Source organism: Heteronotia binoei, chromosome 12, assembly GCF_032191835.1.
Source record: "Heteronotia binoei isolate CCM8104 ecotype False Entrance Well chromosome 12, APGP_CSIRO_Hbin_v1, whole genome shotgun sequence".
In the NCBI taxonomy this organism is placed as follows: Eukaryota; Metazoa; Chordata; class Lepidosauria; order Squamata; family Gekkonidae; genus Heteronotia; species Heteronotia binoei.
The window spans coordinates 33,404,677-33,418,069 of NC_083234.1; the positions used below are offsets into that span (position 1 = coordinate 33,404,677).

The window sequence follows — 13,393 nt, forward strand, 5'->3', positions numbered from 1 at the left end:
TCTTAAGATGTTCATCTCCATTCCCCCCCCAGTGGTGTTCTATAACACCCAGACACCCATAGCCTTGACTTTCAGTGGACATTCCATAGTCAAAATGGAAAAACTTCCTAGTGTCAGCTGGGAAAGGAGGGAGGAGACTCAAGGCAAGACCAAGAATCATATCAAAGATTGTCAAATTGGCATTAATGGAATGGAGGAAACATGTCTATTCCATGTTTTAATGAAGGTCTATTGTTACCAAGTCTGTTTTGGGCCTTATAAGAGCCCCGTGGCATAGAATGTTAAAGCTGCAGTACTGCAGTCCTAAGCTCTGCTCACAACCTTAGTTCGATCCCCAGCAGAAGCTGGGTTTTCAGGTAGCCGGCTCGAGGTTGACTCAGCCTTCCATCCTTCTGAGGTCGGTAAAATGGGTACACAGCTTGTTGGGGGGAAAGTGTAGATGACTGGGGAAGGCAATGGCAAACCACCCTGTAAAAAGTCTGCCGTGAAAACATTGTGAAAGCAATGTACTCCAGAGTTGGAAATGATTGGTTCTTGCACAGGGGACCTTTCTTTTCCTTTGAGCCTTATACACTCTCCAAATATGTAAGAAGAGTTCAGTCTCTGTCAGCCCATTGAAATCAATAGCTGAGACTGAAGTAACTCAGCATCGGATTGTTCTGGATGTCCAACAAAAATTCCATCAGAAATTCCAACTGGATGTCCATCAGAAATTCCAACAATCAACAACTAATTCTTGTTTTATAAATGTTTTGTTGCAGACAACAAACCTTTTGCTTGGACACTGGCATGAAATACAAGGCATGGACTATAACGTGCTGACTGGCTTGCTCTCCAATGATTTCGTTGACATGACCTTCAAAGAAGTTTGCCGGTAGGTGCTGGTTTTCGCTCAACCTTCATTCCTTGATATTCTTCTCCTTTCTTTAGTTAGTTATGGAGCCACTAGCCCGATAAGCTTACCTGGGTTTTCAGACCACGAACTAGTTGATGAGCCAAACATTTTTGTGATAGAAAGTATTTTCCACAGTCCTAACCATGGGACTACCACATTTAAATGGACCCAGCAGTAGGTGATGTCAAAGACTTCTACCTGTGACCAGGGCTTTTTTTTTTTTTTTAACAAGAACACACAAAAATGCAGCTCTGGCTGGCTTGGCATCAGGGGGTGTGGCCTAATAAGCAAATGAGTTCCTGCTGAGCTTTTTCTACAAAAAAGCACTCCTTGTGACCCCGGAGAGCTGCTTCCAGTCTGAGCAGACAATATTGCCCTTGATGACCCAGTGGTCTAATTCATTATAAGGCAGTTTCATTTAGTGACAGAGCTTCAGAAGAAATGAATAAAAAAAAAATCAGCACTTCTTCATGACTTCTAGAACCCACATGCCAAGGATATTTAGTGCCTGTAGCTCAGTTCAGACATCACCAAAACCAAGGCTTAATTAAACTCATGATAGTTTGTGCGATCATCCAAATATGGGCCACTCCACTATCTATGGTTAGTTAGGATACATCATACCAGAATCCTGGCTTACTCATTTCCCAGCTTCATCTTTACCACAGAGAAGGCAGGAACACCAGTGAGGTCACTATACAGGTGGTCTGGGCTTTTTTAATAGCAGGATCGTCTTTGCATATTAAGCCACACACCCCTGATGGAGCCAATCTTCCAAGAGTTTACAGGGCTCTTAGTACAGGGCCTACTATAAGCTCCAGGAGGATTGGCTGCATCAGATGTGTGTGGCCTAATATGCAAAGGAGTTCCTGCTACAAAAAAAGCCCTGCAGGTGGTGAAGGAGTGATGGTGATGAAACCAGCATTTGCTGAGACAAACTAGAATTTGGATGATCATCTGTTAACCAAATCCTGGTTTCATAAAACAACATTGGTTAAAACAATTCAAAGTTTTCTATTACACCTGAACTTAGCTTGTGAGTAGTTAGAAGCAGAATGCTGCTGCAATCAAGCCTGGGGCAGCTTCCAGATGCCAATGCTGCTGGGGCCGGAGCTGCTCCCAGACTCCATTGCGGCTGGCTCTCCAGAACCAAATTAAGTTCATTGTCTGCACCTGAGCAGACTCTATTTTGGAGGGAGGGGGTTAACCCCATCTATGTATTTTTTCCTAAATTTTCAGATCTTTCCACAAACTGGGGGGGGGGGGGGTTGAGGGTCCCCCAAGTTTGCAGAACCATATGTTTACACTCAGCCTGGCCCTGATATGTGGGTTTAGCTATCTGCAGATTGTGCTACATTTGACTATTAGAATATAAGATAAGAGCAACTATTTAAAAAAAAATATTTACGTACTTAGAATACACATTTTGGTGTAAAATGTTAAAAAAATAATGTCTATTATAAAAAAAAAACATTCTTAGGTTGAATAACTAAGTCGTTTTGATGCAATTCTGTTCTTCTGTCCCACTTGCCACAACAAATAACCAGTGCTATGTTGGTTCTGCCACTTATGGTTTGGTTGAATTACACCTAGACTCTTCCTATACCTGTGAAGACTGGCATTTCCAAAGGCTTAACAACACACACTTGAAAAGAAGGGGCAGCAATTTCCACTAATCTCCAAGTCCTGCTGCCGATCATCACTTTGTCCTAGATGCTGTTCCTGAGGGACTGCTGAGATCTAGGACCAAAGTGGGAGGGGACTAGTATATAGCAAGAGGGATGTGGCAGAGTCCCAGGCCTTGAGCAGGAGCTCACAGGAGTACAGCTCCTGAACCTTTCTGATGCCCTCCCTCCTCCTCCCCACCTACCTTGTCCATTGAATAGTAGGTGCGGATGCATAACAATCCCTGGATTAGGAGAGCGGGCAGCCAGCCAGCCACCAGGGGCTTTGCCACACCTCCAGCAGCCCTTGTTAACCCCTGGAGAAGCCCACACCACCCTTTCTCCACTTTTTATGTGATTTTAGGTGGCGGGTGGCTTGCTGGCCTTTTGACAGGGGGGAGGGGCGGTTGCCAAGTTGAGCCACAGGTGAGCAAGGCCTGCTTGGACTAGCTGGATCTTTAGCCAGCCCAAGCAGACCTCGCTTGCCTGGGGCTGGTGGGGAGGCAGCATATGCTGATGAGTTATGCTAATGAGCTCCACCACCTATTTTTCTACAAAACAACCCCTGCCGAGTCCTGTTCTGCATTATTACTACTGTGATGCCCCTTTCCTGAAAAGCATTTATCTACCATGCTAGGAATCACCAGGAGGACTTTTTATGACTATCGTATTTCAAAAGGCACTATCTCTAACCCTGTCGTGAACGTCCCAGGTTTCCCTCCTTGCTTAGCTGTACATTGTTATGTTTTTCACTTGAGCTGATTTCTTTCCTAGAATATGCTTTGTGAAGCTGAATCTCATGCTGCTTGCTGTCCAGTTCAAATACGGTTTTTATGCCAACAGGTAAACAATGGGACCTTTAAAAAAAAAAAATCAAGTTCATCTTAGAAGTAGCTACTCATCCCCCCAAACAAGATCCATAACCAAAGCTACCTGTGAGCAACCTGAACTGTAGTTTAGGGGCTATTAGTGACTTAATTGTCATGAGGAAGCTTTAGAGAGATGCCACCTGGGTGAGCTGGGGCTGGGGGACTATGAAGGTAGCATTGGGGAGAAGCATATGGGTGGGGGACATTCAAGGATTAAACTTTGCTCCAAACCATTCTTCCCTCAAGCTGTTTTTCCTTTGATGGAAGAGCTGCTGTAGTTTGGCCAAGGGGTTGTATGTGTGTAAAGTGCCATCAGGTCACAGCTGACTTATGGCAGCCCTGTGGAGTTTTCCAGAAAAGAGATGTTGAAAAGGTGGTTTGCCATTACTTGCTTCTGCATAGCGATCCTGGACTAGAAAGCCAGTTTGATGTAGTGGTTAAGTGTGTGGACTCTTATCTGGGAGAACCAGGTTTGATTTCCTTCACATGCACCTGCTGATGTGACCTTGAGTCAGTCACAAGTGCTCGCAGAGCTGTTCCTCTCAAGAGCAGTTTCTGTCAGAGCTCTACACTAAATAATGCATTTTGGAACTGGATATTTCCTATTATTACATGGTAAAAATCCAGCTTCAAAACACATCATTTCGTGTGGTGTGAACGCACCTTTTGAGTAGTAAAGAGCAGAGTAAATCCAATCTCCTCCTCCTCCTCTTCCTTTGTGGTCACTCACCCAAGTGCTAATCAGGGCTAACCCTGCTTATCTTCTGATAAGATCAGGCAAGGCTGGGTCATCCAGGTCAGGTTGCCCAAGGGATTAGCAAGCACATAAACTTGCCTTTTCAATTTTTCCCACTCATTAGCCATAAAAACAATCTTACCTTCCTACAGCAAGTAAAGTGATGATCAAGTGGCACTGATTTTGGTTTTCATGTTTGGCCACAGCATCCTGATCAATCCACCTTCAACTGTTAAAATCCAGTGCAACACGATGGGCTTTTTCATTGCCAGAACTTCAGCAGAAGTCAAAAGGTACCTTCCTAAATTACTTGCATTAAAACTGTGGCATTGCATTTAAATTCTGAATCGTTGACCTTTGGAGGTGAATTTAGGTGCCATTTGGCAAGAACAAGTGTTTTTATGGATGTGTTCAAAATCATGAGTTTCAGTCAGACTTTGACTGATCATAACCCTCACCACAAATACATCCCATTCATAACTAATCCAAATTGGAAAATTCATGTCATACTATCAGATCTGGCCATTATTCTGGCATCTGTCTATTTTAGAGTTTGAAGTGGAGTGGGTTGAGGGAGGAAACAGTGACTCAGCAGATTTCTTCTGTGACAGGGACATTTAGTTAGTTAGTTGCCCTGAGTCCTGTGGTGCAGGAGAGAATGGTTTTGAAGTCTAATAAAACAAATAAATAAATCCATTTGCATTGAGTTCCACTGAACCGTAATTCCAGTTGAACTAGATTATTTTCTAAAAATTTGATCCACAGCTGGTGCATGTAGAGTTTGTTTCAATTTTCAAATTCTTCCCTAAGTATCTTTTTTTTCCTTTCTACATTGCTAAAAGAGATGTATGCATTGCTATAACACTGCAAAAATGCATGTATGGTTGCAACAATTGCTTTTTTGCAGTGTGTCTTCAAAATATAAAGTGCAATTCAGTAACTCCGAACAGCAGGAAAATGGTAAATGAATGGAAGGATCTCAGTGTTGTGACAAAGCATGTATATACAATCCTTAGGATTGCCAACATTTAAACCAGGGTATTGAACTCATTTGTTATGAGGGCTGGATCTGACATAAATGAGACCTTGTCGGGCCAGGCCATGTATGTCATAAAATGTAAGGCCAGGTAGTGAAGACATAAACTTTATAAAGGACTCAGACAAGCACAAAGATTTTTTTAAGGCTTTAAATAAAACATGCTTAAAAGATTAGCATTCTTGCAATATTTTATTTAACAGTCTCTGATAACTGAAGAAAGCAAGAGAGAGGGAAAAGGAAGCAGACTTGCTCGCGGGCCTAATAGGAGCCCTTTGAGGGTCTGATTCGGCCCCTGGGCCACATGTTTCACACCCTTGATTTAAAGAGCTCCCTCTAGTTATCCCTTATATGACCATTTGATTTCTAGCAAATTACCAGAGGATGATCGTTACCTCTATGCCATCCTACAGAAAAGTCTGATCTTTTGCTCTCAACAAATAGCACCTTGTTGCATTCTATTGTCTGTTCTCTGCACTGTTAATTTTGTTTTCTCTTTGTGTTGCTCAGGGCTCGTTATTACTGTAAAACATGCCACGGTGACATCAACACTCTGGAAACTATTCGAAAATGCCACTGTAAAGCAAGATTTGTGCCAAAACCACCCTCGTTTTTACCTTCTGGTAATTTTGTTATAGAACTCCATTTCAGAGGGGCCTCATTTTGGGCAGGAGTTAACAGGAGCAGAGTCCCAGAGCCTCTAAATTTTATTGTGCTCTTTCTTTCGTACCCCTCCCCTCAAATACTTGCTTCTTATCTCCATTGTTCAAATCCCACCCCCAGGTGAGAATTTTGCTGACCTCTTAACATTTGACAAACTTTCTAATATTTCTCCCCACAAAAAAAATGGGAAAATAATGAAAACATATAAAGCAGATGGAAATTTTCATTATACCACTGTGGCTTTATAGGAGAAAGTAATTTATGGAAACCTCCACATACTCTCATGATTGAAATGTAGTATGATAAGTTATGGGACCAGTATGTAATGGGTAAGACAATGGATAACCCTTTCTTCAAAAATGATACTGATTTGGCTATAGATTATGATTTGCTTTGGGCCCCGGTTTAGGAATTCTTTGGGAATATTTCCTTTTTGTCTAATAGAATGAATTGTAGGCTTTTTCTTAATTCTTAATACCTAGCATATTATGTATTGTTTTTGAAAATGGTTTGTTCTAAATTGGATTCTTGTATGTTAGATTTATATTTCTGTTATTTATTTTCCCCATGTTCCCTATGTTCTCTATGCTCCCTATGTTCCCCTTGTAATCTATTAATTTTTAAAAGAGGAGAAAGTAATTTAAAAAGTATTATGGAAGCAAGATTTTATTATGACAATTAAAATTCAGTAATTTAGTACACCTTCCAGTGATGTCAGGGGTGTGTGGCATATGCAAATGAATTCTGCTAATGAGCTCCAGCACCTCTTTTTCTACTAAACGACCCCTGGCAGCCTTCTTCTATAGGTGGAACATGTAGGCCTGGTAACAAGAGGAACAGAAAGGTGGCTAGCCAATATGGTAAATAGCCACAGGTTTTCAACTGAAGGTTGTGGTACCCCCTTCCTTGCTAGACAGAGCTTCTACATTTCCAAATCGGGCTTCAAAAATTGAGTGGACAATGAGCAATTTCCTTAGGGTTGCTAGGTCCGACTCAAGAAATATCTGGAGACCTTGGAGGTAGAGCCAGGAGGAAGGTTGTGACAAGCATGTTTGAACTCTAATGGTAGTTCTGACGATCACTTTTAAAGGGACCCTGTGCCTTTTAAATGCCTTTCCTGCATTTGGAAATAATGAAGGATAGGGGCACCTTCTGTCGGGACTCATAAACTTTGGGGGGTGTTTTGAGGAAAGGCTCCAGATGCTATGCTGAAAATGTGATGCCTCTACCTCAAAAAACACCCCCCCCCGAGCCCTGGATCGATTCTCCATTATACCCTATGGGAACCATTCTCCATAGGGTATAATGGAGTGCCCAATAGACATTTCCCTCCCCCCCCCTACTTTCTGATAACCCTGAAGTGGTGAGAGGGCCACTAAACTGGGGGATCTCCTGCCTCCCAACTGGGGACTGGCAACCCTAAATTTCCTTATAAATCACAGACCCTTCCAGCACCCTCTTGCCAGGCTCCTGACCTTAACAGTGCAAACCTAAGCAGAGGTAAATGATTCAAAGTCCATTGACATCAATGGGCTTAGAAGGATGCAACTCTGCTTATGATTGCACTGTTAGCAGAGCTTTTTTTGAGCAGAAACGCACAGGAACACAGTTCCGGTTGACTTGGCATCAGAGTATGTGGCCTAATATGCAAATAAGTTCCTGCTGGGCTTTTTCTACAACATCTGGAGATAGTTGTAAATTGGAAAATCTCTAGGTCCCTCCTGGAGGTTGGCAATCCTAGGAAGGGGAGAGCTTTTCACTGAGTGTCATGGAGTGAAAAGGTCACTCCATATGTTATCTCGATTATACAAAGAGGAGAGTTACAAATATGCCTCAATTTTTATCCAGGGAATAGTGGGGAAACATGGCGGGTATTTAGTACAAAGAAAGAGAAAGTAGAAAAATCAAGACTCACAGGTTTGATTCTCACCTTGATTAAGAAATTAAATCTTCTCTTCTTTTTTTTTAAATTAATCAGATTTTTATTAACAGATTTTCAGTTTACAATAAAGAACACTATAATCTATCACCTCAATCAATGCAGCCTTAGTGAGGATATAATACACAAATTTAAAAAAAACAAGAAAAAGAAAGAGTAATCCATAAAATAGAGAACCAAGGAGCAGTCATACAATTATACTGAAGAGCATCCAGTGAAAATACATTCTATTGATGGATTCTACTGTAGGAATGTACAAACAACTGTCCCAATATTCAATTAAGAAATCCAGTTAATCAAACTCAACTAATTAGAGTTCACAGTTTTTTGTATTCAGACCAGAGGAGAGAAAGTGAGCCCAGAACATATTAGAAATAAAGCATATCATGACAAAAACGGTTTTTTGGGAGACTATTATGTTTGGTGAGATATTCCACTATTTGGAACCAGAACATAGTAAATTTTCTAATTAAATTTTTCTGATTAATAATTCAAAAGCATATTCCTGGTCTCATATTTCATAAGTTTCATGAAAATCCCTTTTGCCTTCCATGAGATTCTGGTTGTATTTTACCCTGAGCTATGTAAATATATGGTAAGTAAACTTTAGTTGTTTACTTACCATAACATTAGAATCTCCCCTAGCAAAAATGTGAAGGGTATATATACTAAAGATAATTAGGCAGGAAATAGTTGGGACTATGGCAAGTGGGAAAAGAAAGTGAATGAATAATTTCTTTGGGGTCCAATGCCAGCATTGGATCCATGGCCAAGTTGCCACACACTGGCTTGAACTCAGCGATTTGTGCCCATCAACTTGAGTGATGTGGCTCATGATGAATTGCTGGGTTGGCACAAGGGCCTGTGGGCCAAGACCAGATTTTTAATGTGATAGACTAGTTTTGCAGCATGGAGAATTGTGCATCATTCAGTACTAACCCTTGGACTGCAAGTAGATCAAATCAGTCGATCCTAAAGGAAATCAACCCTGACTGTTCCCTGGAAGGTCAGATGCTGAAGCTGAAGCTCAAATACTTTGGCCAACAAATGAGAAGGGAGCACTCGATTAATACCGAAAGATGGCATCGAGGACAGATGTGGGAGCACAGCTCTGAGCTTCATGGATAAGAAGGGAGCACTCACTGGAGAAGACCCTGATTCTGGGAAAGACACAAAGTGAAAGAAGACAGTGTTACTGATGTAACTAACATAAATTTGAGCAGACTTCAGAGGATGGTGGAAGATGAGGGCCTGGCATGACTTGGTCCATGGGGTTGCAAAGAGTCGGCTGTGTGACTGAAGAACAACAACAGTACTAACCATGCTCCCTCATTTTTTAAAACTGCATAGCCTTCTCTCCCATCTGAACAGCAGATGGCAGGCAAGCCCCACTGCTAATGCTGCTGCTTTGTCTCTGTGTGCCTTGCATAGGGCAGTAATGAATGGCAAACAGCTTCCAAGCAAGAGCTCAGCACCTTGCACCTGTGGGGTTTGCTCATGCATTGAAGTAACCATGATTATCTCCTGATTATCTTCAGAAGAACTATAACTGTGACGTTTGTAGTATCTGCTTTTCTGCACCATTGTAGAAATGCATGTATACAGGGGTTTTTTTGCAGAAAAAACCCAGTAGGAATTAATTTACACATGAGGCCACACACCCTGACTTCACCACTGTTTCTGTTGTGTCTTGCATTTCAGTCCCAAAATTACAACATAGCGGACACTACGGAGGTGACCAGTGGAAGTCCACTGGTCCCTGGATGTAGCTCCGCAAATACGCTCCGCCAATCAAGATCTGTGGCAGGAAGTTTAACTGGCCAGGATTGGACAAGGCCAGACTGAGGGTTGTTCCAGAGTATGTATATAATCGGGACCCGGCCCGCGTTGCCTTGCCTTGTGATGTACTCGCTAATAAAGCATGTTGCCTTCAACACGCCTCATCACTCAGTACATTACAGTGGCAACGAAGGTGGGATTCTAGCCAAGTAACTCCCCAAGCGGGACTTCGCTGATGTGCCAGCCGCCACCATGGCTAACCCAAGTGGGATGACGGGCCACCTTGCAGAGTTCGACTCCGCCAACCCCGATAGGTGGGAGACCTATACGGAGCAGGTCAACTGCTACTTACAAGCGAACATGATTACAGACAACAGCTGTAAGAGAGACATGCTCCTGAGTGTCTGCGGGGACACCACATTCGAGATCGCAAAGGGTCTTTCGGCCCCCGCAAAGATCACGGAGAAAACGTACGAGGAGATAGTCAGACTCCTGACCGGGCACTTCTTGCCCCATCCTTCCATCATTGCCCGCCGATTCGTCTTCTACAAGAGGGATCAAGGGGCGGGAAAGACAGCCGCCATCTACCTGGCCGTCCTCCGCCAAATTGGGGGGAACTGCAGCTTCAACAAGCTGGATGAAGCCCTGAGGGATCTCTTCGTCTGGGGCCTCCGAGATGAAAGACTGCAGCAAAAGCTCTTCACAAAGGAAGAGCTCACCCTCCAACTCACCTTCAACAAAGCCACCACGTTCGAGAGAGCAACCAAAGCTTACAACAACCCACAAGCAGAAGCCGTCCACCAGGAGGAGATGGCACCAGGCAACCCAGAGGAGGAGGAGGCAAACCAGCTATGTCACCAACCAGGAATGGGGCCGAGAGTGCCTAGAGACCAGCTAACACCAAGTGTGCCAGCTGTGGGGATCCACACGCGCGCCAGGACTGCCCCTATCACAACGTGGACTGCAATAACTGCGGAAGGGTGAGCCACATAGCATGGGCTTGCTGAGCCAAGGCCACCCGCAGACATCAGTCCACCAACCACGACTCGACCGATGCCCACTCGACCACATTGACTAGCCTGCAGGTAATGAACTTGCCCCTCACCACCCCATATAAGGTCAGGGTGTCGGTCCTAATCGAGGGCACTCCATGCCTAATGGAGCTGGACTTGGGCTCCTCCATCTCCATAATTTCGGAGGAGTCTCTAAGAAAACTTTGTCCCTGTGCCCAGCCCCGGCTGCGACCAGCGGACATCATACTGCAGGACTTCCAAAAAAACCCTGTACAGATTTTGGGTTGGGCCACTGTAAGGGTAGAGTTTAAGAATTTTAAGGGCAAGCTGGACATTCTCATGGTCAAACGCCAGCTCACCACATTACTGAGGCTGGCCTGGTTTTGACCGCTGGGTATTCAAATAGTGGGGGTGCAGCAGATGCGAATGCAAAATTTCAAGCACGTGTGCTGGGAATTCCCAGAATTGTTTGATGGGTCCCTGGGGTGCTACAAGGGGCCTCCCATCACCTTACCCCTCAATCCCCACGTGAGACCAATAAGGCTGAAGGCCAGGCGAGTTCCGTTCACTCTTAAACCAAAAATAGAAGCGGAGCTGGACTGCCTCACAGCCCAGGCAGTGCTAGAACTGGTGTCCTATGCTGCATGGGAAACACCCATAGTCACTCCAGTGAAGCCGAATGGAGATGTGCACATATGCGCTGATTACAAGTGCACAATAAATAAGGCACTTCAGGACAACCCATACCCTGTTCCAGTGGTCAGCCATGTTCTGGCAGCACTAGCAGGCTCTAAGGTTTTTGGGAAACTGGACTTGACCCAGGCATACCAGCAACTCCTGGTGGACGCCAAGACAGCATTCTGACTCACAGGGGAGCTTTTGGGGTGCGGCGGTTGCAATTTGGGTTAGTGTGGCTCCGGGGATTTTTCAGAGCATAATGGATTCTCTTCTCAAAGGGATCCCCGGAGTGCAACCGTTTTTTGATGATGTTTTGATCGCCACCCCGTATGCTGAGGAGTTCAGCAGCCGTCTGTGTGAGGTACTCTGCCGTTTCCAGACGGTAGGACTTAAAGTAAAGCGGGAGAAGTGTTCCCTTGGGGTGTTGAGGGTAGAGTTCTTGGGGTTTGCAGTAGACGCCGTGGGAATCCACCCAACAGCCGACAAGACCAGGGCTATTGTCCACGCCCCGGCCCCCATGTGCAAGACGGAGTTACAAAGTTCCTTGGGATTATTAAATTTTTATCATTCATTTTTGCCCACAAAGCGGCCATCGCAAAACCCCTTCATAGGCTCCTCAATAAAAATGCCTCGTGGGTCTGGGAAAAGAAGTAGGCCGCTGCTTTTCAGGCAGTCAAGGACCTCCTAGTTTCCAATGATGTGCTTCACCATTTTGACGAATCCTTACCAGTGATTCTGGCTTGCAATGCTTCCCCATACGGGGTGGGCGCCGTTCTAGGGCACCAACTCCTGGACAGGAGGGAGGTTCCCATGGCCTATTATTTGAGGACCCTGACCCCCGTGGAGCGCAACTATGCCCAGATAGACAAGAAGGCCTTGGCAATAGTGGCAGGTGTGCATAAATTCAACGACTACCTGTACGGTAGGCGTTTCATGATCACCACGGACCATAAGCCGCTACTGGGCCTCCTTGCCCCAGACCACCAGACACCGCAAATTCTGTCACAGCACATCCTGCGGTGGAACCAGTTCCTCAACTTGTACACATATGCCCTGGTCCACTGCCCCGGCAAAGCTATGGGACATGCAGACGCCCTCAGCCGCCTGCCGCTGCCCTCTATGGACCCGGATCCCACCCCCGCTCACCATGTGATGCTTATAGAGACTCTACCAGAGAGGCCCCTCCACGCCACTGAGGTAGCTAGGGCCACGGGTAGAGGCCGCATCCTCACACGCGTTTTAGACTGGGTGGGAAGGGGGTGGCCCGCGGGTAAACTGGATGCAGAATTCAGGGCATTGGCATCACGCAGAGAAGAACTGTCCATGCACAAGGGGTGCCTTCTCTGGGGTAGCAGGGTGGTGGTTCCTCCCCCATTGCGGAAACAAGTGCTGGAAGCTCTAAGTGAAACACACCCGGGGATAGTGTGCATAAAGGCCCTGGCACATAGCTATGTATGGTGGCTGGGGATGGACGAGGAGATAGAAGGGTGGGTTCAAAGGTGCCAACCCTGCCAAGAGTCCCGACCTGATCCACCCAGTGCCCCTGTCCACTGCTGGGAGTCCAACAGGAGGCCATGGTCCCGGTTACACCTAGACTTTGTAGGGCCATACCAGGGCCAAATATTCTTTATCTTAGTTGATGCATACACCAAGTGGTTGGAAGTGATTCCTGTAGCTTCAACCTCCACCGTGGCGGCACTCAGAGCCTTGCGAAGGGTCTTTTGCACTCATGGGATTCCCGAGACCCTCATCATGGACAATGGGACCACTTTCACCTCCCGGGAATTCCAGGAGTTCTTGAATCAGTACCTCATCCAGCACATTCGGTCCACCCCTTTCCATCCAGCCACCAACGGCCAAGCAGAGCGCATGGTGCACACCACTAAAGAGGCCCTGGGTCACATTTTACAGGGAGATTGGGATCACTGCCTGGCAGCCTTCCTATTTGATAACAGAATCACCCCCAACCCTGTCACCGGGTTAAGCCCTGCCAAGTTTCCAATGGGGAGGAAGTTGATCATGAGGCTAGACAGGTTGTATCCTAACTGGGCTACGGACCTCCGCAGTTCCCCCGAAACCAGGGAAGCCGCTAGGGGATTCTTTCCAGGGGATTGAGTATAC

The 13,393-nt window shown here is 45.4% G+C and overlaps 1 protein-coding gene across 1 annotated transcript in view; it reads left to right on the forward strand.

Moving 5' to 3' along the window:
* KCNU1 (potassium calcium-activated channel subfamily U member 1) overlaps positions 1-13,393 on the forward strand; it is a 178,393-nt gene that overhangs the window by 87,154 nt on the left and 77,846 nt on the right. Inside the window, exons 19-21 of the mRNA XM_060251612.1 lie at positions 762-874; positions 3,334-3,402; positions 4,371-4,457. Of these exons, the coding sequence (XP_060107595.1) occupies positions 762-874; positions 3,334-3,402; positions 4,371-4,457 (269 nt within the window). The remainder of the gene's footprint in view (positions 1-761; positions 875-3,333; positions 3,403-4,370; positions 4,458-13,393) is intronic.